The sequence below is a fragment of the Castor canadensis genome, chromosome 4 (assembly GCF_047511655.1).
Source record: "Castor canadensis chromosome 4, mCasCan1.hap1v2, whole genome shotgun sequence".
NCBI classification, from domain to species: domain Eukaryota; kingdom Metazoa; phylum Chordata; class Mammalia; order Rodentia; family Castoridae; genus Castor; species Castor canadensis.
The window spans coordinates 50,318,758-50,346,616 of NC_133389.1; the positions used below are offsets into that span (position 1 = coordinate 50,318,758).

The window sequence follows — 27,859 nt, forward strand, 5'->3', positions numbered from 1 at the left end:
CACTCTTGTTTTAGAGCCCAAGTCAAGTTTTATCTCTTAAAAATACACTTTAATCTAGTCACAAAATTTAACAAACACTTGTATATAATCAGGGACTAATTTGTAGAATGTTTTTCATTCATTCCAGCCACGAGAAACACCATAGTAGTCATTATTAAACACATCCATCCATAAATTACTTTTATTTCTCATTAAATGAGCACAGAGTCATTAGCATATTCATAACAGATATGTTTATTATTACATATCCATCAGTGCGGCTTTCAATACCACTTGAAACATGCATATCATCCTAGAGACGATCAGTTTTCCAGTGCTTCTTATTTGATACACATTACTGCAAAGCCATTATAAATTACTGAGGAGGTATTTGGTTAAGAAAAATAAACAATAAATCATACTGCTAAATGCAAATCAACTCTTGTTACTGGACAAGAGTTTAACAGTATTTATCTGGTAATTCCTATGTTAACTGGAAAACATCATGGATGTATTGCCATAATTTTCTTTTTATATTGGTGCAATCTTGTATACTTTTTGCAGAGTTTTATAAAGTCATTCATTATTGTAGCAGGTAGTTTGATGCAGATTGTACTCAATATGAAAGTCTACCAAACCTCTAAATATTTTAAATTAACCAATTTTCAATGAAAAACCCGATACACATAATTTTTTGAAAAATCTGTTTTTTGAAATTTCTATACTTACTTATGGCAGTAAAATAATTCTCTCAAATTAAGGCACTAAAAGGGCAATGCAACTCCCACTGAAAGTGTTCTAAGAATAATTTACATTTTAAACAGTGCATACATTTCTTATATGTTTGTTAACTTAATGTCTTTATCACTTAAAACCACAAAGAAATACATTATACAATTACAGAAATGATGTACCCCACAAAATGCTTTTGAACTTGGTTCTTTTGTACAGTTAGTTCCTAATGTCTCTAGTAGTAAAATAACTCATATGGCTTGGCAAAAATGCATAGATTAAATGTAATTTTTTTGTCATCTCCCAATCCCCAACCTACAAACTTGCTGAAACATATACAGTATTTTGTAAAGCATAATGTAAGATATTTAATCTCTTTATCAAGTCCACCATGGGCAATCAACAGTAAGGCTTTTTAATTCTACAGTGAGGGCACTGAAGTTCAAGTGATATCACTGCTTTCTGAAAATAGTTTTGAATAGTCTTGCAAGAGCACAAAAACTTAAGTCATAAAAAAAACTTGTCTCATTTTGAGATATTTTCTTTACTCCTTCCATGAGCTGATCTTGATAGTGATGTCCATTCCACTCGAAAGTGAAAATTCCTTCCTCTCACTCATATGAGGAAAACTTTGTTCTATCACAACTGACAGGCGTTTTCTTAGAAATTCAAAAAGGCAGCACCTTTTAAAAAAATATATCTAGCTAAGCTTTCCCCCAACTGTACTTGCATTACATAGTAATAATTAATCTAATCTACCTGTAGGCAAACCCGCAATTAAAAACAAAAAAACAAAACAAAACAAAAACCCTCAGTGTGCTTTTGTGCCAAAGCAAGGACAGAATAACAGCAATTTTAACCCTGAAGCCTGTGATACTTGTGTCAAAGAAATAGCCTGTCTGCTCTGCATGGTTAAAGAAGCCTGGTTTATCAGGTAGCATCCCACACAATTCCACAAGGCAGTAGGTCAGATGGTTAACTGTTGGGAAAAAAGAAAAAAAAAGCCTGTAAGAAATGCACTCAGTTTAAAAATATAAGAAACAAAAATTGAAGGGAGTTGGGGTGTGGCTCAGTGGTACAATACTTGGCTAGCATGCACGATGCTTTAGCACTACACCATCCTGCCTACAAAAAGGAGGGAAAGGTAAATATTTATCATCTTTATATAAAATAACCAACAATTACATAAAACCTGAAAAACAAGGAAAAGGAAAAGTACACTTACTGCTGACTCCTTTTTACTTTTACACTTTTTTGAAGATATTTTCTTACTTGGGTATAATCTTATTTTAAAATACATCAGATTCAGCTTATACCCTAAATCCTGGTGGCTAAAATAGCTTTCTACAGAATTAAGCCAAGTGATGTGATGAACTATAAGTAGTATGGGAGCTCAGAAATACAGAAGGAGAGGTGATGAGTCTTTTCAAAGAAGTAGACTTGGTTATTGACAGTAGAAAGTGAAGAAAAGAAGTAGATTAAACATGGCTTTAAACCTGCTTAAAAGACATGATGACATTAGCAGAAAAAAAAAAAATCAGTGTTAGGTTTCAGCTTCTAGATTCAAATAGCCCTGTAATCTAGGGATTACACTTGAGGGAGAGCTGGTAATTGGCACGGAGGAAAAACAAGTTTTAGAACTGGACTACATGGACTGTGTAGTCTTGGCAAAGTTGCTTTATTTCTTTGAGCATAATTTATTCATGTGTAAAATGAGAACTTAATGAGATATAACTTTGCCCCACAAAAGGATTTAATCATGTACTGTAACTATTTGTCACAGCATTTTTTAAAAATGCCATCAAAAATAAAAAAGGGGGACTCAAACTGGGAAGTTTATTTTTAACACCATATTCACTAATAATATCAAATAATTTTGATTTTCAAAAGGAAAAAACCAATGCTAACATAGTTAAAAATAAAGAAGAGGAAAGTTTTACATGAACATATTTGCATTAAGAAAATGTCTGGCTAAAATATTAAGAGCTAAACATATGTCATGTATACTAAGCTGGAAAATAAAATTTGACATGGATATCACATTTATTAGTTTCTAACAAGAATCAGTTAAACTAATTTATAAAGCAACTACAAGTCATATATATAAAGATCTAGCTATAAATTATGCCCTCTGTGGTGAGAAGAAGTCAATTTCTGATCTTCTTTATTTTTTCCTCCTGTATTTTTGAGACAGTCTTGCTGTGCACACCAGACAGATCTGGAACTCGTCTTACAGCACAGGCTGGCACTGAACTTCAGCTCCTCCTGCCTCAGCCTCCCAAGTGTGGGTTATAGCAGTGGGCCAACATGCCCAGCTAGATCTCTGACTTTAGTAAATGTTATCCAATCATTTTTCATATTGTTAAAAAGATTAACACTTCAAGCCTTACCTAGTTTTTCCAGATGTATTTTTGACCACTTTCCGGAAAGACTGATTTGCAGTGGATCTTGTAGAAAGCGTCCGAGGCGAGGCACGAACAAAACCAGATGGTGGATTTTTAGGGATCTTCTTTACTAAATGAGTTACCCATTTTTTCTGTTCATCCTGAGAACATGCTAACAGCAGCATATCTCTTGCTGACGTTACATCATAACTTACTACGTTAAAAAAAAAAAACCACAATTAAAACAATACATTAAAAAAACATCAAAATGTACAATTTTTCAAATTCTTAAAGTTATACAATGCTAACTGTGCTTAATTATGCTTGGGCAGTATCCTTTTGTCTTTAATTTTTAAGATTGAAAAATTAAAAAAACTCCAAATAGATATAAAAAGAAAATTAAAAGTAAAATCAGAAATACGAAAAACTGCAGAAGTGAAACAAACAAATGTATGTATAGAACATAAGTTCCTTAGCTTAAAATAGCTACAGTGTATTTTTTTCCTCAAGTCTCTGATTAACCAGAAGACATTTTGTCTATGGTACAACAAGATAGTCCAGGCACAGAAAACAGGCAAAGGGAAAATACAGAAGAGATAAAAATTCAAAGAAGGAACAATGCTGGAACTCAACTATACCTCTTCTCTCCATCTTAGAATAATTTCTTAGTGGCATTTTTAATTATTTTTTCTGAAGAGGGTGATTCTTTTCAAAAACATTATGTTCAATTTCTAGCTGCAAAAGGATTGCTGCATGTTGTTCCACTAAGTGTCAAAATCTTACATTTTATAACCCACTCCTTCAATGCAGTATAGACATTGCTACACTCAGGGCTGGGGGCATGCAAGTAGAGCACCTGTCTAGCAAGTGTAAGCCCCATCCCATACTGCTAAAGGAAAAAAACCAAAAATTGTGCTTAGAAATTGTTACACTTGAAGAAGTTATTTTATTGGAACTTAAAACTGAATAATGGTTGTGCCTTACCTTTACATGGAGAAATTAAGTCCTCCTTTTTATCTAAGTGATCTCTGTGGCACTTAACATGGCATCTTCGACACTCTAGGGCAGGGGGTGGCTTAAAAACATGCCAGAGAGGTTTGGCACAGGCCTCACAGTTGGCAGGGAAGTGGTAGAGTGTAGGGATGAACTCATGGCCTTTGTGATTTTGGAAATTAGTTTTTTCAGCTTGTTGTACTGGTTCCATTTCTACATCTTTTCTACATTCTCCTTCATTTGCATATAGTATCTACAATCAGGAGTGGTAAAGGAAGGCAATTAAAAGAAGAACTTAGTCTACAAATAAAAGTTGCAAATGCATGAAAACGCTGGTAGACTTTATATTTACGTCACAAAAAAACCCTTCATAATTAGGTAAAAGACTTTAGAAGTATAATTTCAGATTTTTACCTGGAATATTTTAGGAATTTCTTCAGTTTCAGCTCTGTATACATCTCCTTGCGTGACAGGTCGAACATGAAACAATTTACTAAGGTGAAAATAAATATGACATAAGCCATTATAAAAACTCATTTGTTGCAAATGATGGACATTTCACTGAAGAGGACATTCAGATGGCAAATAAGCAAATGAAAAGATGTTCAACAACATTAATCATTTGGCAAATGTAAATGAAAACCACAATGACTCACTCTACATCTATCAGAATTTTCAAAGTAAAAACAGTAATAACATCAAATGCTGGTGAAGATGTAGAGAATGTGAATCACTCTTAACAATGCTGGTAGAAATATAAAATTGTAGATTCACTCTGGAAAAAAAGTTTAATTTTTTATAAAACTGGATATATATCTACCATATTGACCTAGCAACTGTACTTTTTGGGTCTTTATTCTGGGAAATGAACAACTGTATCTATACAGAAGCTATATATGAATGCTCACAGTAGTTTTGCTCCTAATGACCAAAACCTGGAAATAATCCAAATGAATGGTATCACCCAAACTGAGGTACTACTGTCCCTTGACGAACAGTTGCCCCTTTGAAATACCAAAATCCAAGGAGCTCAAGTCTCATATATAAAATAGTATAATATTTGCATATGACCTATGCACACCCTCTCATATACTTTAAGTCACTTCTACATTACTTGTAATACCTAATACAATGTAAATGCCATGTACATAGTTGATATACTATATTGTTCAGGGAACAATGGCAAGAAAAAAGTCTGCATGTATTCAGCACAGACAAACATTTCTTTTCCATTTTTTTTTTTTATGGTACCGAACTCAGGGCTTCACATATGCTAGGCAAGCACTCTCTACCTTTCTGAAATATTTCTGATCTGTGACTGGTTGAATCCTTGAATGCAAAACTTGCAGATCCAGAGGGTCAACTGTACAATTCAAAAACAATTTAAAAAAATCAATTACAAGTAAAATTTATCTCAAAGAAATTATACTGAGTGAAAAAAGCTGATCACAAAAGGTTACTATTATTTGATTTCACTTATATAATATCCTCAAAATGAGAAAATTATAGGGATGCAAGAAGAAAATTAATGTTGCCAGGGATTATTAAGGGGTGGAGAAAAGAAGCTGCTTATTCCTTATGATGGAATTATTCTGATTTTTTGACTATGGTGGTGATCAAATGAATCCTAGAGGAAATAAAGGCATAAAAACTAAAGAAAAAAGTAAAATTACTATTATTTGGAAATGACATTATTTTCTATGTAGAAGCCCCATGGAATTGACCCAAAAAACACCTATAAAACTATTAAGAAAAGGCCAGGTGCTGGTGGTTCATGCTGTAATCTTAGGTATTTGGAAGGCCGAGACTGGGAGGATTATGGTTCAAGGCCAGCCTGGGCAAGCAGTTTGAGACCCCATCTCCCAATAACCAGAGCAAAATGAAATGGAGGTGTGGCTCAAGTGGTAGAGTGCCTGCTTTTCAAGGGAGAAGCCCTGAGTTCAAACTCTACCACCAAAAAACAAAACAAAATAAAATAAGAAAAGCCTAGTAAGGTTACAGGATTCAAAGTCAATACATAAAAATGACGAGTTCAGGTGTAGTTAAAGAAAAAAAAATACCATTGGAACAACCAGATAACCACATAGGAAAACAAACAAACAAACAAAAAACCTCTTTAAGCTCAACCACTGCCTCTTACCAAAATACAAAATTTGAGGTTAACCATAATACTTAAACATAAAGTATAAAATGACCTAAACATTGTATGCACATATGAATAAAAAGAAAAAAACATAAAGTATAGCAGAGTAAAAGCTCCCAGATGAAACAGGAGAATACCTTCACAACCTTTCCAAGCAAAATTTCTTAGACAGACTACAAAAGGCACTAACCATTTAAAAAAATCAATATACTGATCTTCATTAAAAGACATCATTAATAAATGAATAGGCAAGTCAAAATTGGGGAATATCTGCATTATATATTTCTAACATAAGATTTTTTTTTGTGGTGCTGGAGATTGAACCCAGAGCCCTTGTGCACACTAGGCAAGTGCACTACTACCATTAAGCTATATCCCCAACCCAACGTAGGATTGTTGTTCAGAAGCTATACAAAACTAATCCAAAATAAGCAACCCAATTAAATGGATTAAAAAAAAAAACTTGGAGACACTTCAGAAAAGACATAAAAATGGTCAATAAGCCAGGCACAGGTTGAGGCAGGAGAAACACTTGAGCCCAGGAATCTGGGGCCAGCCTGGGCAACATAGTGAGCTCCAAGTCTTTAAAGAAAAAAGGACAATAGGCACATGAAAAGATTCTTGACACTATTAGTCATGAGGAAAATGCAAATTAAAACAATAATCAGGGTGTGGTGTGGTGGTACATGACTACAGTCCCAACTACTTGGGAGGGAAGGCAGGAGGACTGCCATCCCAGGCCACCAGCCCAGGCCAAAGTGCAATACCCTATCTCAAAAATAACACCAAAAGAGTTGGGGGCTGTGGCTCAAGTGGTAGAATGCCTACCTAACCAGCCCAGGAGTTCAAATCCCCAGGACCACAAGACTGACACCACCAAATGGGCATGGGAACAACTGAAATGAATACACTATTGGATAAAATAGTTATTATCATTTCTAAAAACTAGTAGATTTTTTAACAAATTAAATACAGTGGGACTGGGATGTAGCTCAGTGGTTGAGTATTTGTCTAGCATGTACAAGGCCCTGGATTCAAACACCAGTACCACCCCTCCACACATTCAAACTAAATACAGATCTAATCTATAATCCAGGATTCTATATCTAGATATTTACTGTATGATAAATGAAAACATAATTCAACAAAAAGAATGTTTGGAGGCAATACAAATGTTCATCAACAGAAGAATGGACAAACAAATTGTGATACATTCATTCAATGGAATCCTATCAGCAATAAAAAGAACAATCAATATATATAATGCCACAGGTGAATCTCAAAAATACGACGCTGAGTGGAAGAGGCAGGCACAAAAATGTACACACTGTATAATTACATTTATATGACTAGATAAAACTCATCTCGGTGACAGAAATCAGATCCAGGGTTATGGAAATGTTCTTTATCTGTAGTGGGTGGTAGTTGCATGAGTGTTTACAATGGTCAAATGTCACTGAATTGACTAGGAGCCATGAAAGTGATTATGTGAAAATTAAATACAATAAAGAAAGGGGCAAAAAACCCATCATCCACCTAAAATGTATTTAACTTAGATAAAAGCTGTCTTTCATTTTAATGTTTATGTGTTATTCCATTCAAACTTATTATTTTTTTAAAAAAGGAAATAAAATATTGGTACTTTCTAATCTCATTCAATTCCAATTCTAGCCTAACCATAACCAGTTCATAAATATTTAATTGCAAAGGAATGGTAATACTTCATTTAAGTTCACATTTCTCATGAATAGCATTTACCATGTTTCCCTTTGAATTTACATTTTGTTGCATGTTTTATCTTTTCTATCACTAGTTTTAGAAGATCCTTAAATATGGAACTTACTTAGCTTTATGTATACTATAGCGCAGAAGGTAATACAGATAGTGTTTTAGCATGATTACAAGGGAAGAAAAACCCCATACTTGGTAGGCCATTTTGATATACTAAAATAAGAATAGCTGTGTTTATATTTTCTCTTATTACAAACTGATGGTGTCAATCCGATGACAGAAGAATCCTATACTTTTTAAGATACTATCTGAACTCAAAACCAATAAACAGTTGGAAAAAAAATCTTTCAAGTATATGAATTAGGTGTGCAAATATTTCCTTCTCACATTTTGCTAAGGTAAGAAGTCATAGAAAATTAATATTTAAGTTTGTAGGGCTGAAGGCATGGTTCAAGTGGTAGAGTGCCTGCCTAGCAAGTGCAAAGCCCTGAGTTCAAACCCCAATATTACCCCCACAAAAAATTAATGTTTAAGAAAAACAGAAAAGTGGCTAACATTGTTTAAATAAAACAAAATGTAAAAAAATTTTAAGTCTAAAATAATTCATTGTCTTAAGTTAATATTCAACTGACTTAAAATTCAATCAAAGGTAACTTACTCTATGTCCAATACCATAGATGGATTGGATTGTTCCTTATCTTGTTCATCATTATAGAACAAAATTTTTTTGCTGCTTACCACAACATACTGAAATGACAAAAAGGGAAGAATAGTTAGAAGAACAGTATGAACTGTGTTTAAAGTGAAGTATTTGTCATTTATGCCCGGATTATATTGTATTAAAGTCAATGTTAATAAATAAGAAAGTAGTGAATCTTAAGTTCTATGCTTCAAAGTGAAACATATAACAAAATATCAGAAAAAAGTTAGGCATATAGTACCTGTTTCTTCCAGCCATATCTTTTGATATTTCCTCTATTTGGTACAGAAAGCCAGCCTTCAATTCTTGACTCTAGGAGACAAAGCACACGTGGGAATCAGTGTTAAATTTTAAGCAAAGGAGCAGTTACCACAAGCTGTCTGATGGCATGCAGCAAGAGGCAATTGAAAACAGCTAAGTGGATAAATGCTATAATTTGCTTTTCATGCTTCAATCACACAAATCAACTATAATGGCCATACAAGTACTGCAGAAAAAAATCCCAAGCCACTTTTCCCATAAAATTAACATTTAGTATTCAATTACAAAAGTATGAAGTAACAATGTCTTTAAGAGCCAGGCAAGACTGGAATGGACTGCAGCTTAAATGGTATGATATAGAAGACTTTAAATATCACTTAACATTCATATAAAATACTGAGCAAAAAGAAAAAACAAAAAATGCAGCAGTGGAACAAATCATAGCCATGATTTATGATAAATAGCAAGCAAAAGTACAGAAGTGTCCTATTACTCACAGAAGACAAGAATAGGAGATAAATAAATAAGGAATGCAGGCAGAATCAACTAGATATAAAGAATAAGAGACAAGCATTTTATTTGTTTTCTCAGTACAACATTTTGTTAAACTTTTTGGCAAAACGCTCAAAACAATTTCAATAAAATTGTCCAAATTCCCTGGAGGGAGGAACACTAAATTCTATAAGCAAGTCCAATTATAACTGTTCTCAAACTAAAGAAATGTAAAGCATTTTAAGTTTATAATATAATAATTTAATAAACTGAAATGTCAAAAGTCAGTTGTCAACTGCTAATATTTAAACCTGTTTATGCACATCATAAACTCCTGGATTATTTCCATCAAAGCCTTTTATAATTGTCACTACTGCTTAAATCTAACATGCTTATAAGCAATATCCGGGGGATTAGATGGTCCTCTTAGAAGTGATCATGTCAGCTTGGAGCCAAGAAAATTCAAATTACACTTCTTTTGTATCTCTCTTACTATACATAAAACATGAAAGACTGAAAAGGTAACCAATTTTAAAATATGATGTTATAATGTGATTGATTATACTGTGGTTCAAATTACAATCCTAATGGGAATATATATTGTCTCTCTCCATGTAACTTAAAACCTATAAAGCTCAGTCTCTCTCTCTCTCTCTCTCTCTCTCTTCTCTCTGACACAATGTCTCCTATGTAGCTCAGGATGGCCTAGAACTTTTGATCCTCTTGCCTCAATTCTAGGAGTGCTGGGATCATGGGCATGTACCACCATGCTCAACCCTAAAGTACACTACCATAGCAACAATAAGTGACAATACTGAACATTAATTGTTTTATAAATAGTATCTCATATTTGGACTTTGAATAGTCCAGAAAATAGGGTATTATATTCTTAGAAACATAGGATAGCTTCCACAGTCACCTTCCACTTACACATGAAGATACCAAAACTTAAAAAAAGGTGAACTGACTTGCTTGCTCAAGCTTACTCTATTGAATATTAAATCTTTTTTTTTTTTTATGGTGGCAGTACTTGGGTTTCAATTCAGGGTCTTGCACTTGCTAGGCAGGCACTCTACCATGTGAGCCACACTCCCCAGACTTTATTTGCTTTAGTTATTTTCCAGAGAGGGTCTCAGATTTTTGCTCAGGGCTGGCCTTGGACCTTGATCCTGATCCTCCCAAGTAGCTGGGATTACCATGCCTATCTTATTTGTTGAGATGAGGTCTTGGTAATTTTTTGCCCACACTGGCTCCTGAGTATCTGGGATTACAGTTATGAGTCATCAATTTTAGCCCAAACTATGAGTATCTGGTAAAAGCTCTATGGTTCAAATCCAGGCTGTCTAATTTCTGCATTTATGTTTCTTAAACACAATGTTGGTCTGTTCCCAAACAAGCTTTGCAGTTTATTGAACTGTGAGTAATGTTCCTCTTATTCTCACTTTTGTGATATACGTAATATCTCTAAAATTTTGGGTTAGTCCCCTCATATAAATTGTAGTTTGTTAAAGCGGAGGAAATAGTGAGATAAGTTCAAAATATTTAAGTTCTCTCTTCTAATTTTTCTTAGTTGCTGTTATTTATTTCATGCAATTATTTTGTGTTCTCAGGTAGCTCCTTTTCTGAGAGCAGTCACCATATACTAACATTGTCTAAAAGATCCCATGGGATAGGAGGTTATTTGATAAACATTTGTTGATTACTTGCTATTCTGCCTTTTTCTTAACCAGTCAATTAAGACCATTCTGTCAATAATGATTAAAATTTTAAAAAGTTTTACATTAAATATCATGCAAAAGCTGGTCATATACTGATCATCATGAATATTTTATCATACAAAAGGAAAAAAAATATTGCTAGGAAATTTTCCCATTAATGTTGAAAAAACTGCAGCACTTTTTTTTAAAGTGTGGATTGGAAAATATTAAGATGAATGTTAGAATGAAAAGTATTAATATTTAGTGATACAATTAAGACTGTTTAATAGCAGTAGTCCCTCACTGAAAATAGAAGCCCTTGAAATCTTGACATTTATATAAAACTATGCATTCCAAAATACCTCACCCTGTCCAGTTATTTCTCTATGAAAATAAATGTCAATTTTTTTAAAACTGTAGTTTTGAGTCAGCAACTAAACTAAGCTCAACAGTAAAGATAAAACAAATACATACTAACTTCTTCTTGGTTTCCTTTCCTTACCTATCTTAGGTGCAAGTTCATACACCTCCTAGTTCTTACAAAGACCTCTACGGCCAGGGCTTAGTGTGACCTAAGTGACAACTGAAAGTGAAACGCTGTAAATTCCATCTTTCACATCATAAACACACAGGGATTGCGTTCTTCAGGTAAGTAAAAGAAACTTAGTCAGAGAATAGAGTCTCATCAACCATTTTATATATTTGTAAAGAAAAGCAAACTTACAAAAAAATTAGATATGCATTATTGTAACAATTGATTCTTTTACCTAAATAAGAAACAGCATCTAACTTGATGTAAATCAACATCCAATACAGTCAACTGAAACATCAATGCTAATCTTTGAAAGTTACCAGAATTTACTTGGATATACCACATATAGCTTAAGAAAGAGGAGTAGAGAACAATTCTGAAGTATTTTAATTACATTTAAAAGTGCCATAAAAAAGAAAATGAAATCAAGAATTCAGATACATTAATTATCTCCAAATTTTTGATAAGGTGAAGTCAGAAACCTTCATTTATTCACATACTTGGAAACATCCCAAGCAATTTACTGTTCTCAGGTTTAATTTATAGAACCTGACATCAAGATAGATGAAAAAGAGTGAGAAAAATAATTCATGAGTGATAATAAATATACTCATCGAGTATTTTTCCGAATTCTTCATCTACTATCTTCTCTTCAGATAACTAGGTCAACAGTTCTCAAACAAGGAAAGAGAAAGAATGAGGAAGAGATTTCTTATCACATTAAAGTCTTTTTTTATCATCTAGGCAAAAGGCAAACTATAAAACAAAAGGTAATTTTTCTATTTACACAGTGTGCTAGGTCACAACATGCCACAGAGCCAAAGAAAGAGTGAAGACATAAATGAATTAAGAGAATGAATGTCTTAGATCTTGAGTTTTAAGTGAGAGGAGTAACATTTATTCCTAAAACTTTCAGAACTGGGAAATCTAGGAGAGATTGAATCTAGTTAATGACAAGATGTTCACTGAGAAAGATTACAGAGGTTGAACTTTTAATGAGTAAAATAATTAAATTAGAATTTTTATGTTGAATGCTGAAATCTAAGAGAAATAATGAAAGACACAGTATCAGTTCATTTACTCAATCACTTAAAAAGCCAAATCACTGAATAAAAGACCCATATTTCATTTTTGATTTAGAAAATCTTAAGTGCTACTTAAGTAGTCAAAATCTTCAAGAAATTTTTCAGACATCTGAATGATATTAAAAATGAATATCAGGCTGGCAGAATGGCTCAAGTGGTAGAGCGTCTGCCTAGCAAGCGTGAAGCCCTGGGTTCAAATCCCAGTACCACCAAAAAAAAACCAAAACCAAAAAAACTCACTCTAGCAATTTCTCCTAAATATGGCTGTAAAGTCTCAACTTTTATTTGCCAAGGACTATTTTTAAGCAGCTATTAAATGGTGGAGTTAATACAGATTTTTCAGTTTAGTAACAAAATATCTGATCCAGAGAGGAAAGTAACATTAAGATTATCCATTAATTTCTACTTCCAAAATGACATTTGAAATTCAGCCTTACGGAGATCTTTGTAAAGTTTCAACATTGAGAACACAATGATACTTAACTGATCTCATTTTATAGAAATGGAAACTGGTCCCCAGAACTTTGGAACTTGGCAACCTTCAAAACAAAATCCCTGAAAATACACTAACATTTTAAGCACTTAAGCTCAGAATACAGCCAGTAGAAACACTTATTAGGTATGGTTCTGAAATGTAAATGGATTCCTAACCTGAGTCTACCAAACCATCTGACAATCCTTTGCATTTAGCCTTTCTGAATAAGCCAGGATGGAGGATAAAACTCATTATCACCTATTTCTTTGGAGGTCTCTCCAACTCATCTTTCAATCTTGAAACTTGTAGACATATTCACCAATAATGTGTATGTTTCTGAAATGTCTAACCTAAGGGCTGGGAATGTAGCTCAATGGTAGAGTGCTTGCCTAGCATGAGCAAAGCCCTAAACACCTTGGTTTCGATCTCCAGTACTGCAAAAAGAGAAAAAGGTGAAATGTCTAACCCAATGTAAAGAAAACCCAGGTGCACATAAAATATCATAAACGAAGTTGAAATGGATGAAATAAAGAAAAGGTCCTGGTTAAGATTTTTAACTGACACTAAGTAGAGTAAGAAAGCCTTTACTTCAAAAGTATATATTGGGGTTAACAAAGAAGGAATTAAATAATTTGTTAAAAAAATCAAAACAATATAGCTTGACTTCTTAAAAGTCATATTCTTACTGAAGATTAAGTCTAACTTTAGAAAGATGTTCAAAGAGCTGAAGCTAGAGGTTCTTGTTAAATCCAAAGGGATCCTCCTATAATGATGTGTACTTTAGGGGCAACAGATTCAGAGAGACAAAAATTAAAAAACAGAAAAGTTCCTTAACTACTAGAACAGGAAATATTCCTCCCCTGCTATTCTCTTCCCAGATACCCATTTTGGGCTAGCAAAATCATCAAAAAATGAGGACAGGGACCATAAGATATATAAGCAGAACTTGAATTCACTTCCTAAAATGATTAACAATTTCTAGTAGTCTATCAAGTTTCTTTTTTGTTGTTGTTGGGGAGGGTATACTGGAGTTTGACCTCAGGGCCTATATCCTGAATCACTCTGCCAGCCCCCTTCCTTTTTTGTGACAGGTTTTTTTCAAGGTAGGGTTTTGCAAATTCTTTATTTGCTTTGAACCGCAATCCTCCAGAGCTAGGATTATAGGCACGAACCAATGGCACCTGGCTCTATCAAGTTTCTTATATAAATAACTTCTCAAAAAACAAGTAATGTATTAAGATAGAATATGATAATTTACACTGCTTAATAAATATCTTTTTATCCATGTATTATTCAGGAAATATACTAACTAAAATCTATTTTTAGGGGTTGGAGGTGTGGCTCAAGTGGTAGAGTACCTGCCTAGAAAGCTCATGGCCCTGAATTCAAACCCCAGAATTGCCAAAAAAAAAACCAAAACTTTCTATCACCATGTAACTGAACTTCCAAAACCATGAACTAAGAATGTGTAGCATGGGAAATGTTTATAACTTATGTAAATGCATGTTTTAATATCTATAACCTATTCATGTCATCTCTACTACAATTAAGCCAAAAACGTGGTTGTGTATATTTTAAAATTTACTCTCTATTAGGAAAAAAGACAAAGGAAAAAGTGAAGTTTTAGCTGCTTACATCTACCTTTGACTTCTGCCCCCTCACTACATCACCCAAGTCCTTTTATCTATTTCTCCAAACTTAAAACTTGACCATCTAATTACAGAATATCACTACTACAGACTATAGCTCTGATTATGAAGAACATTTCTTAGTTTTAGCATAAGAATATATAAAGCATTGAATAACTGTTACTCACAAAAGCCATGTACAATTTTCTTTAAATAATGAGAGGTTGAAGTGGCTTCAACTTTCACCATTGAATTAGGCTGTTGAAGATAGGTTAATAAAATGTCTCTCTAGGTTTCTATTCAGGTAGAGCTTCTGAGATCCATTTTAATAGCCTAAGACTGCTTATGGCTGTTTTTATTCCATAAAATGCAGCTAGCAATCACCACAATAGGTCTTGGGTATCAGAAAGAATTCCTTCATAAAAATTCTTAGCCCAAATGACAAAGAGGTAGAAAACCAAATGGGAAAAAAAAAATCATGACATTTAAGCAAACTTGGATGGACAGAATAGAATTTTTCTTACCTGGAAGGTTTCCATCAGTTTCATCAGCACTAGGAAAACTAGCAACACTAGTAGAATCTGAAAGGTCCAGAAGCTTAGCACGCAACTGTTCAATATCACTCTCTTTGCTAGCCAACTGCATCTGAAGCTCATTCCTATGTGTACATTCTTCTACCAATTGCTGTTTTCAAAAAATACCAAGATAATGTAAATAGCCAAGTTCAAATAAGTTCCAATATTAAGAATTTAAATGTACATAAGTTTGTTTAAATTGCTAATATGAAAAATTTGCTGTAAACTATGAATGTTTATTACCATAAATTTTAATTTGTTTTGGAACCTGAGTCTCATTATGTTGTCCAGGCTGGCCCTAAGCTCTTGGGCTCGAGCATTCTTCCTGTTTCAGTCCCAGTAACTGGGACTACAAGTATGTCCTACTGCATCTGGTTCCCATCACAGATTTTTGATGCAATGTAGAAATGTTAAGTTCTTTCTCAGTAATGCAATACTAGGATATGCTCCTTTTCTCCTTGCTTTAGAGGAGTTTTAAATGTAAAGCATTAAAAAACTTAAAACATTAGGAACTGCTGTTCTGGCTCCACATGAATTAGTTTAAAAGGTACAGAAAACTTCTCAGGATGGTACAACCATAAACAATAAGAGTCAAAGCTTGTATGTAAGTGTATCTTATTTCAGAGACCATGGTCATAATTTTATGTTAACATGTCAGGAAGTACCAAAAAATTAAACCTGACATCTTGACTTCAGAAAAGTCTTAACTAGGGAAAATAAAAAAGCTATGGTACTTTGAAAACTCTACCTTACCTATAGTCAATTGACAACAGCCATATTCCAATTTCAGTTAGAAACCAAAGAAATGAAATTCCTGAATGTTTTTCTCAAAGCAAGGCCTCTAAATGAAGCAGCTGCTAACTGGTAAAAACTACTCAAGCTACAAATAACCAATAGATAACAGAGTATCCTTATGGTTTTCAAGATGAATAATGATTAAATTGTGAAGAGCATACATTAAAACATAAACTTTTTATATAAGGAAATCCAAGCTAAAGACAGACAACCAGTGTATACAGTGCTAACCATTTAAGAAAATAATCCCAAAAGTGCTGCATATACATGCAAACCTTACCGCTTGCATCTCATTCAGCTCCTTCTGATGTTTCACTACCATCTGGTTGAATTTCTCTCTTTCTTGGTTGAGTTCCAGTTGTAACTTTCGATTTTCTTTTTCTTTCTTTCTCAAATCTTGTGTATTAGCTTTCTTTCTATCAATTTTAAAATCTTTGCGATTCATTATTTCTGCCAACTTGTTAACAGCCTATTCAAATATTAAAATTAATTAGTAAGAATCTATATTGTAGTCATTCAATTAATTAATCTCTCTATGTGCAAGATTTAATAAAAAACAAACAAAAACAGGAATGGTTGTTTTCAACATTTTCCAGGATGGGAAAGGTTTGCTAGGATAATCTGAAGCATCAGTGGAGCAAACACAAAACACTGTCTTTCTCCCAGGCCAAAAGGTAGTGCATGCAGGCTGTTCTCCTCCCCAAGCCTCCTCTTCCTCTAGCAACCAAGCAGGCGCGCTGCCTGCTGTGGTCCAGGCCAGACCAGAACAGCCAGATGGCTCTGCTCTGACTACAGGGATTAAGTCCACCTGGTGGCTTTCAACTGTGTGCAACAGAGCAGAGCCGCTGGCAGGTTACCACATCTGCACTCTGAGACAGGGTTAGGCTGCTGTGCCTTAATACTGACAGTGGGTACAGTGGGATTGTGGGAGGGATTTGCTCAATGGTGGGTGGGAAAGCCCTCCTCACCCCACTGCTTAAGCTTGACTAATTTTGGAATACCAGGGCAGGGGAAAAACTGTGATAAAGACAACAGGAAGTCAGAATCAACATAGCAGAGAATGGTGAGAACCAGCTATACACAAGTTTTTCATGCAACCAAACCCACAGTCAACAGGTAGTCATCCAATTTAAATCTCCCCTAAAAATATGTTTTTTTCAATATTGGTAAGCAGGATTTTCTTGTGCATATGAAAATTAAGACAAACTAATGAAGGCTGGGATGTAATTGGTAGCACAAGTAATTAATAATGACCTATTTTACCATTCTAATGTACGGATCAGATAGGTTTGCAAAAATCCATTCATGGTTCCACAATTATTTAGTAGTTATTCATATTGTGAGTACTCTTATTAGGTAATAGATAAAAGGATAAAAATACAGTTGTGCCCCAAAGGCATCCTAGTCTAGTGAGGGAGCCAGACACAGAAGCAAAATAGCAGAGTGGTAATAAAACAAAGAGGCAGGCAAGGGTGTTATGGGAATGATACCCAACTGAGACTTAGAGAAGTCAGGGAAGGCTTGCTTCATGGAGTGTCCACATGTTTCTTAAAAGACAACTTTTAATATTGGATAAACAAGGAGGAAATGATATGAAGGAGGGAATCCAGGAAAGCGTTATAAGCAGAGGAAATGGAACACAGGCAAAAAGGCTGGAGAAATTTCCTTCCTTTGGACACACAGGGAAGCAGAGGGCAGGCATGTGACTAGGTTATCCAGAGGCCCTTTTGAAAGTAAAAGTACACAGAAATGTAGTTGAGGCTAATCCCTTTTGCCAAAAGGAAAAAAGTATATTCAAATGAGACAGAATGTTAAAAGCATGTAAAATTAGCCACATAAACCATTAAACGTAAGCCATGGTATGTTTGTTCTATAGTAATGTTAAAAAAAAAAACTATAGCTTTTTCCATTATGACAGAAAGAAAGCCCTAACATCATCATTCCCATATAATTTAGGTTGTATTTAGAATGAGGAGCCCTTGAGTAATTTTAACAGTAAAAAGTTATTCCATGGACCTCATAATGTGCATTTGAATTTTTAAACATTAAATGTAACACATATTTAGTGAAAAAATCAACTACAGAGATATATTATGAAGAAAGTAAGAAATCGTGTAATGCCACACTCCTCAAAGGCCACTTCTGATATAGCCTTCTATGCTATTTCTTCAATGTGCTGGGTATATCGTCTAAGCTTCCTACATGTAAAAATAGATTACATACTTTTTTTTTGGCGGTACTGGAGTTTGAACTCACGGCCTCACACTTGCTAAGCAAATGCTCTACCACTTGACTTACTCCATCAGCCCTGTGTTTGTGTCGGGTATTTTCCAGATAGGGTCTCAAGAACTATTTGCCTAGGCTGGCTTTTAACCCCGATCGTCCTGATCTCACCCTTCTGAGTAGTTAAGATTATAGGCATGAACCATAAGCACCTGGCTACGCATATATTAAAATTAAAAAGTGAATCACTGTATATGCTTTTTTCATTAATATAATATTGTATATCAATGGGAAATACTATTTCCCCGTATTATTTCACATAAATCTACTTCATTTTTAATGCACATAAAATACTTTATTCTGTAAAATCATTTTTTAAATTGTATTACTCTTAAACTGTATTTTTTGTTTTTATTTATTTAGCTACATTTTTTATTATTGTTGTCACGGGGGTACATTGTGACATTTATCAAAGTTTTCTGTAAAATTCTCAGTTTATTCCCTCAGATACTATATGAATTTTCCCATGTTCTTCACTAAGCTGGTGTATTATGTCTAATTTACATCTCTGACTGACTGTCAACAGATGACGTTGAGATTGTTTTAATTTCTATTTCTTGATTTATTATTGGGGTTCAGTATTTTTTAAATCTTTACTGCTTGTATCTCAACTGTTTTCTTAACTAGTGCATTTTTTCCCCCTTATACCTGTTTACAAATATATATGCTGTTAAATATTCTTCTTAGCTTGTTTTCTTTCAACTTATATTGTTAGGTACTCCACAAACTTTTCTCCTTCATGATTTTGTCTTAGTATGAACATAAGTGAAATCTGTATAGAAGGATTTTCAGTATGTATTATTTGTATTTTTGAAAGGTAACTTTAGTGGCAATATGAAGAACTGGTGAAAAAGAAAGTACATTAATAGGAAAGAGACTACACAATTACTTAATTAAAAGAAAAAAATTTTTATTATAAAAAATCAACTGAAGGGGGTGGGGTTAGCTCAGAGGTAGAGTACTGGCCTAACATGCATAGGCCCTGGGTTTAATCTCCAGCACTTGGGAAAAAAAAACCAGCCCAAGTACTTAGTAGGTTATCAGAACTACTCTGAAGAATTTGAATTACTGGGTAACTTAGTAAAATGAGAAAATACCAAGTTTTAATGGAAAAAAATCTGATCTAGATGCATAATTAAATACAATGCAAAATGATGCAGCCATTCCTATGGTAAGCCATTCTGTTGCTTTGCTTTCATTGTGTTTTCTCTTTCATGTTTTCCTACCATCAATAACAGGCACTCTTTCTTTTTTTTCTCTCCCCTTGGTGGTACTGGTGTTTGAACTCAGGGCTTCTCACTTGTTAGGCAGGAGCTGTACCACTTGACCCACACTTCCAATTCTTTTTTGCTTTAGTTATTTTTCAAATAAGGACTTGTGGTTTTTTTGGTTCAGGGCAAACCTGGACCACAATCCTCCTATATAAGCCCCTTACATAGCTGGAATGACAGGCATGTACCACCACACTCTGCTTGTTAGTTGAGATGGATTTTTTGCCTAGGCTGGCCTTGAACCATGATCCTCCTAATCTCTGCCTCTCTAGTACCTGGGATTACAGATGTGAGCCACAGTGCCCAGCCAATAGATTTTCAATATAATCTAAACCACATTCTTATCAGATAAATTACCAGACAGGCTAGCTTTCTTAACTTGAAATTCTATCTCTATTTAGTGGGGAGACAATTTACATTATTTGAAAAACTTAAATGTTATGACCTTAAAGTACCAAAGAAAAACAATTATCTTCCTAAATATATGATACTCAAGTACAAACCCATGGGAAAGGCTGAGAGCAAGTATACCTGTGTTTTAAGGGTTCGTTCTGTATTGATATTCTTTTCAAATGCAGCCTTAAGATTACTGATCTCCTCCTCCTTCTTTGACTTATATTCTGCAAAATAAATAATGTTATTTTATATATAGTATTAAAAAATTTAATTCTGCATAATAAACAATGTCCTAAATTATCCAAATTTCTATACATTACATAGTAACTTCATTAAGATAATTCTTAAAGGCTACTGAGTTATTAAATATACAAAAGCAAGATATTTAGATTGTGTTTTTCTCTCTTTATTTAGTGGCAGCACTGGGGTTTTGAACTCCGGGCCTTGCCTGCTAGGCAGATGTTCTACCACTTGAGCCATGCCACCGACCCTGAAAACAAGATATTTTAAAATCCTAAGGAAGAACATTAATCACTGAATTTAAGATTAAGTGGATTTTTTTGTTTGTCTGTCTTGTTTTTTGGTATAGAGTTTTGCTATTTAGCCCAAATTGTCCTCAAACTCAAGATCTTCCGCCTTGGCCTCCCAAGAGCTGGGATTATAAGTGCATGCCTCCATGCCTGGCAAATAATTATTTTTAAAAAGAAAACCGACATACCTTCTTCTGCCTTCCTCATTTTTTCGGTTAGCTCTTCATTTTCTTTTTTGAGTAACTCAATATCTTTGGTTAGCATGCTGTTCATTTCTTCAAGCTAAACAAAGCACACAAAGGTTTAAGCTACAGCCTCCTTGTTCTTCTTGTACTTAAAGCTAAAACCTTTAATACTTCACATTTTCCACAGATGAAGACAATGCTTACCTATAGAAAATACCTGGTTTTAGTTTAAAATATGTGCATATAATTAAAGTCTAAATATTTTAAAAACAATTATTAGCTCGCAAAATTGTTTGTGTGCAAGTGCACACACACATACATGTATATGAATTAAAGGAAAAAAGTGTAACATAAAGAGAATTAGACTAGAAACCGGGAAATTGATACTTATAAGCTCTATCATTAATTTACTATGTGAGCCTGGGCAGGTCATCATCCTCCTGGCCCTCGGTTTTTTCATCTGAATAATGATGATAAAAATGATAATAAAATATTTATTGATTACATTTAGTAATACATTTGACCATTCTCTGTATATCACTTTCACTTAATCCCCATAACAATCATATGGACTGAGTTATTATTTCTGTTTTACAGATGAGGAATCTGAGGCTTAGAGAGATGAAAACAACTTGCCAGGATCACATTATATTTTTGTTTGGGTTGTATTTTCAAGGCTACGGCCTTGTGTGTGCTAGACAAACATTCTACCACTTGCACTAGACCCCCTCAGTTCAAGAGAGCATGTGGTGATTTCACAAGAAGAAAAATTTCTCCAACTCCCACTTTTCATCTTATGATTCTATATAGACTACAGTATACCTCTTTGAAGACTACCTACAAAGAACTTAAGCTGAGTATTTCCTTACATAAAATAGAACAAATAAGACCTATAGCCAAAAAAGGAAAAGTCCAGTGTACTAAGTAAGATTTTTCAATTATTAACAACTCTTTTGGATTAAACACTCTACTTAATACATGAATATAGAATGATTTCTGTGTAAAAAGTATAAATAAATCTACACACATACAAAGTCACTCTAACCCTTTCAAAATGTGACCCATTTTGATTTCAATCAATTTACAGTCATGTAACTCAGCTGGCTATCACACTTACCCGACTAACAGTATTATCTTTATCTGTAATCTCTTGTCTATTTCTTGAAGCAGCTTTCTTGCTTTCTTGGGTCAATTCAAAATACTGTTCTTCCAGAAGCCCTCGAGCCAACTGTTCAGACTCGGCTTTTGTTTCTGCTAGATCCAACTGAGTAGAAAGTGTTTCTCTGCAACAGATTTTTAAGAAATTTGGATATAAACAAATACAGTTCATTCTCCCCACCTAATCATATGCTTAAAACAATGAGAAAAACTATGAATTTTATTGCTTAAAATAAACTTTAAATCTATGGCAAACTTTCTATAAAAGGAGTAAATGTAACCACTCAAACCATCTTCTTTTAAAAAGGACTTTGTTGTGGATTTGGAATGAAAGAAAGCAAGGCACAGTGCGAAGGTCACTGGTTGATAAATCAGATTTATCCAGATCCTTATCCTGCCACTAATTAGGTAGGAACACTGGGCAAGTTCCTTATACTTCCTACAGCTAACTTTAATCAAAAGTGTAAAATAAAAGTTAAACTTAATTATCTGTGAGGTGACCTGAAATTCAATGAGTTCATGAAGACATAAACATTTATAAACCACTATAAAAATATCTGGAAATGCTCCTTGAAAATCACTTAAAAATGTACAGAACTGACATTCAGATCAGGACAAGATTACTCTAGCTTGCCTGTTCTTCTCATAAAACCTTTCTTGGATAAGCTATCTTGGTCACCATTTTATTCCTTGAATACTATAGGTGCTTAATAAATGTTTTCAGAACAAATGATTGCTATCTATTATTTTCTATTAAGGGAGGGCCAAAAATCAAATTTTCTGCCTTAAACCCTCAGGAGAACATACTTTCATTCACCTAACGAGTATTTATCTGAATGCTGAATATGTGCCAAATGCTATTTATTCTAGGATTAAGACATACAGCACTAACAAATTTCCTGGCCTCTGGGAGTACACTGGGAATATACATTAGTGAGCCATACAGAGAACTTACAAAATGAACAAGTAATATCCAGTATCTCATAGAAAATAAAAGATGAAACTGAACCAAGAGGAAATTAATCACCTGAATAGACCTATAACACAAAATGAAATTGAAGCAGCAATCAAGAGTCTCCCCAAAAAGAAAAGTCCAGGACCAGATGGATTCTCTGCTGAATTCTATCAGACCTTTAAAGAAGAACTGATACCAACCCTCCTTAAACTGTTCCATGAAATACAAAAGGAAGGAAAACTGCCAAACACATTTTATGAAGCCAGTATTACACTTATCCCAAAACTAGGCAAAGACACCTCCAAAAAGGAGAACTATAGGCCAATCTCCTTAATGAACATTGATGCAAAAATCCTCAACAAAATAATGGCAAACCGAATTCAGCAACACATCAAAAAGATTATTCACCACGACCAGGTAGGCTTCATCTCAGGGATGCAGGGGTGGTTCAACATACGAAAATCAATAAACGTAATAAACCACATTAACAGAAGCAAAGACAAAAACCACTTGATCATCTCAATAGATGCAGAAAAAGCCTTTGATAAGATCCAACATCATTTCATGATAAAAGCTCTAAGAAAACTAGGAATAGAAGGAAAGTTCCTCAACATTATAAAAGCTATATATGACAAACCTACAGCCAGCACTATACTTAACGGAGAAAAATTAAAACCATTCCCTCTAAAATCAGGAACCAGACAAGAATGCCCACTATCTCCACTCCTATTCAACATAGTACTGGAATTCCTAGCCAGAGCAATTAGGCAAGAAGAAGGAATAAAAGGAATACAAATAGGTAAAGAAACTGTCAAAATATCCCTATTTGCAGACGACATGATCCTATACCTTAAAGACCCAAAAAACTCTACTCAGAAGCTTCTAGACATCATCAATAGCTATAGCAAGGTAGCAGGATATAAAATCAACATAGAAAAATCATTAGCATTTCTATACACTAACAATGAGCAAATGGAAAAAGAATGTATGAAAACAATTCCATTTACAATAGCCTCAAACAAAATCAAATACCTAGGTGTAAACCTAACAAAAGATGTGAAAGACCTCTACAAGGAAAACTATACACTTCTGAAGAAAGATTGAGGAAGACTATAGAAAGTGGAGAGATCTCCCATGCTCATGGATTGGTAGAATCAACATAGTAAAAATGTCGATACTCCCCAAAGTAATCTACATGTTTAATGCAACTCCCATCAAAATTCCAATGACATTCATTAAAGAGATTGAAAAATCTACTGTTAAATTTATATGGAAACACAAGAGGCCACGAATAGCCAAGGGAATACTCAGTCAAAAGAACAATGCAGGAGGTATCACAATACCTGACTTCAAACTATATTACAAAGCAATAACAATAAAAACAGTATGGTACTGGCACAAAAACAGACATGAAGACCAGTGGAACAGAATAGAGGATCCAAATATGAAGCCACACAACTATGAGCAACTTATCTTTGACAAAGGAGCTAAAAGTATACGATGGAGAAATAGCAGCCTCTTCAACAAAAACTGCTGGGAAAACTGGTTAGCAGTCTGCAAAAAACTGAAACTAGATCCATGTATATCACCCTATAACAAGATTAACTCAAAATGGATCAAGGATCTTAATATCAGACCCCAAACTCTTAAGTTGATACAAGAAAGAGTAGGAAATACTCTGGAGTTAGTAGGTATAGGTAAGAACTTTCTCAATGAAACCCCAGCAGCACAGCAAATAAGAGATAGCATAGATAAATGGGACCTCATAAAACTAAAAAGCTTCTGTTCATCAAAAGAAATGGTCTCTAAACTGAAGAGAACACCCACAGAGTGGGAGAAAATATTTGCCAATTATACATCAGACAAAGGACTGATAACCAGAATATACAGGGAACTTAAAAAACTAACTTCTCCCAAAACTAATGAACCAATAAAGAAATGGGCAAGTGAACTAAACAGAACTTTCTCAAAAGAAGAAATTCAAATGGCCAGAAAACACATGAAAAAATGCTCACCATCACTAGCAATAAAGGAAATGCAAATTAAAACCACACTAAGATTCCACCTCACCCCTGTTAGAATAGCCATCATCAGCAACACCACCAACAACAGGTGTTGGCGAGGATGCGGGGAAAAAGGAACCCTCTTACACTGTTGGTGGGAATGTAGACTAGTACAACCACTCTGGAAAAACATTTGGAGGCTACTTAAAAACTAGACATCGATCTACCATTTGATCCAGCAATACCACTCTTGGGGATATACCCAAAAGACTGTTACTCCAGAGGCACCTGCACATCCATGTTTATTGCGGCACTATTCACAATAGCCAAGTTATGGAAACAGCCAAGATGCCCCAGCACTGACGAATGGATTAAGAAAATGTGGTATCTATACACAATGGAATTTTATGCAGCCATGAAGAAGAACGAAATGTTATCATTCGCTGGTAAATGGATGGAATTGGAGAACATCATTCTGAGTGAGGTTAGCCTGGCTCAAAAAACCAAAAATTGTATGTTCTCCCTCATATGTGGACATTAGATCAAGGGCAAACACAACAAGGGGATTGGACTATGAGCACATGATAAAAGCGAGAGCACACAAGGGAGGGGTGAGGATAGGTAAGACACCTAAAAAACTAGCTAGCATTTGTTGCCCTTAACGCAGAGAAACTAAAGCAGATACCTTAAAGCAACTGAGGCCAATAGGAAAAGGGGAACAGGTACTAGAGAAAAGGTTAGATCAAAAAGAATTAACCTAGAAGGTAACACCCACGCACAGGAAATCAATGTGAGTCAATGCCCTGTATAGCTATCCTTATCTCAACCAGCAAAACCCCTTGTTCCTTCCTATTATTGCTTATACTCTCTCTACAACAAAATTAGAGATAAGGGCAAAATAGTTTCTGCTGGGTATTGGGGGGGGGGGAGCGGGAGGCGGCGGGGGCAGGGGGGAGAAATGAACCAAGCCTTGTATGCACATATGAATAATAAAAGAAAAATGAAAAAAAAAAGAAAAGAAAAGATGAAAGGTGCAAAAAGTTGAGAATGTGAGCACAGTTTTATTATAGTTGGAGATCAAGGAGGCCTCTGTGCTGAGACGACATTGAGGAGGAGATATGAAGGAAGTGAGGGAATGCTCAGTGTAGGTTAGGTTCTCTAGGAATACAGTATTTTATGCAGAGGTGATGCCAAATAAAAAATGCACTAAGGTGGCCTGAAAGAAGCTGATGAGAACTGTGAGAGATGGGGTGGGGGGGGGGGAAGTTATGAGAGAACAGACATTGTAAGCCTTCCCAAGATAATACAGGGACTTTGGTTTTTATTCTGCACTTTGATGTTTTAAAAAGATCATTAGGCTGCTGTATTAAGATCAGACAGTTTGGGGGACAATAGCAGAAACAGAGATATTAATGAAGAGGCTACTGAAATAATCAAGACTGGGGATGACAGCAGTTGGTAAATGGTGAGAAGTGGTGAGAACTGATCAGATTCTCTACATCATTTTTAGTTTCGACTGGAAAAATTTGTTAATGGATGGCATGCAGAGTATAGGGAAAAAGAAGAATCTAATATGTTTCTAAATTTTTTATTTTTTACAACTGGGAAAAACTGAACTGGTAACTACAGAAATGAGGAAGACAAGGAAGAGCAAGTTGACAAGGTGAGTGAATCAGGAAGTTCTCTGGACACATTAAGTACAGGATACTTATTAAACACTCAAGAGAGATGTTAAATGGATAGCTGGAAATACAAGTTTGGAATTCAGAGGACAATGTACCTGAACCCTAATGCTACTTAAAGCCAAGAGGCTGGATGAGAACAGCAGGGAGTGATCCCTTGGGTCCTCAAAACTCTATACAGGTCTCAGAAATGAGAAGGGCCAAAAAAGCAGAGGAGGTTAAGAGTAGCCAGTTTAGTAAGAAGAAAATAGTGTATAATGTTGCAGAAAACGAGGGAAGGTTTTGTCAAGACAGTAATCAACTATGTCAAAAGTTGCTGTTAAGTAAGGTAAGGACTGAGATCTTACTATTGTCTTTAGCTAGTAGGGAAACAACGATGACTTCAGAAGGGTTGTTCTATTAGAGAGATCAATGCAGAAATCTGACTGAAGTGAGTTCAAAAGAGAATGGGAAAAAGAACTGAAGACAGCTGGTATGTCAGGTTTTTAAGTTGTTTGCTATGAAAGGAAGCAGGAAAAAAGGATGGCAGTTGGAAATGTGCAATTAAGTTGTTTTTTTTTAAAGAAGATATTTAAATGCATGTTTATATGACAATGGAATGACTGAGGAAAAAATTTATGTAGGAAAGATGAGAGAACTATTGGAGTTATATACTTTCTTTTTTATTTATTTTTAAATTATTATTTTTTAATTGTTTTATTATTCATATGTGCATATAAGGCTTGGGTCATTTCTTCCCCCTGCCCCCAACCCCCTCCCTTACCACCCACTCCACCCCCTCCCTCTCCCCCCTATCCCCCCAATACCCAGCAGAAACTATTTTGCCCTTATCTCTAATTTTGTTGTAGAGAGAGTATAAGCAGTAATAGGAAGGAACAGGGTTTTTGCTAGTTGAGATAAGGATAGCTATACAGAGAGTTGACTCACATTAATTTCCTGTGCGTGTGTGTTACCTTCTAGGCTAATTCTTCTTGATCTAACCTTTTTTCTAGTTCCTGGTCCCCTTTTCCTATTGGCTTAAAGACAAGGTCTTGCTATGGAGCCCAGGCTGGCCTCAAACTCCTGCCTCCACCTCCTGAGTGCTGGGATTATAGGCATGCACATCAGGTTCAGAGTCATATTCTTAGAGAAAAGGACTGGCATCAGGTAAGAGTACATCTTGTCCATTTACATCATCAGAAAGAAGACAGGGTT

At 34.7% G+C, this 27,859-nt stretch overlaps 1 protein-coding gene across 2 annotated transcripts in view; it reads right to left on the reverse strand.

The window, feature by feature from the left end:
- Positions 1-218: 218 nt before the first annotated feature.
- Rock1 (Rho associated coiled-coil containing protein kinase 1) overlaps positions 219-27,859 on the reverse strand; it is a 123,859-nt gene continuing 96,218 nt past the window's right edge. For both annotated transcript variants that reach the window (XM_020169080.2, XM_020169079.2), the window contains exons 23-33: positions 21,985-22,150; positions 20,871-20,964; positions 20,288-20,376; positions 16,483-16,671; positions 15,357-15,516; positions 8,904-8,974; positions 8,621-8,709; positions 4,503-4,581; positions 4,080-4,341; positions 3,102-3,309; positions 219-1,690 (exon numbers count right to left, since the gene is read on the reverse strand). In XM_020169080.2, coding sequence (XP_020024669.2) covers positions 1,687-1,690; positions 3,102-3,309; positions 4,080-4,341; positions 4,503-4,581; positions 8,621-8,709; positions 8,904-8,974; positions 15,357-15,516; positions 16,483-16,671; positions 20,288-20,376; positions 20,871-20,964; positions 21,985-22,150 — 1,411 coding nt within the window. In that variant the 3' untranslated portion in view covers positions 219-1,686. The remainder of the gene's footprint in view (positions 1,691-3,101; positions 3,310-4,079; positions 4,342-4,502; positions 4,582-8,620; positions 8,710-8,903; positions 8,975-15,356; positions 15,517-16,482; positions 16,672-20,287; positions 20,377-20,870; positions 20,965-21,984; positions 22,151-27,859) is intronic.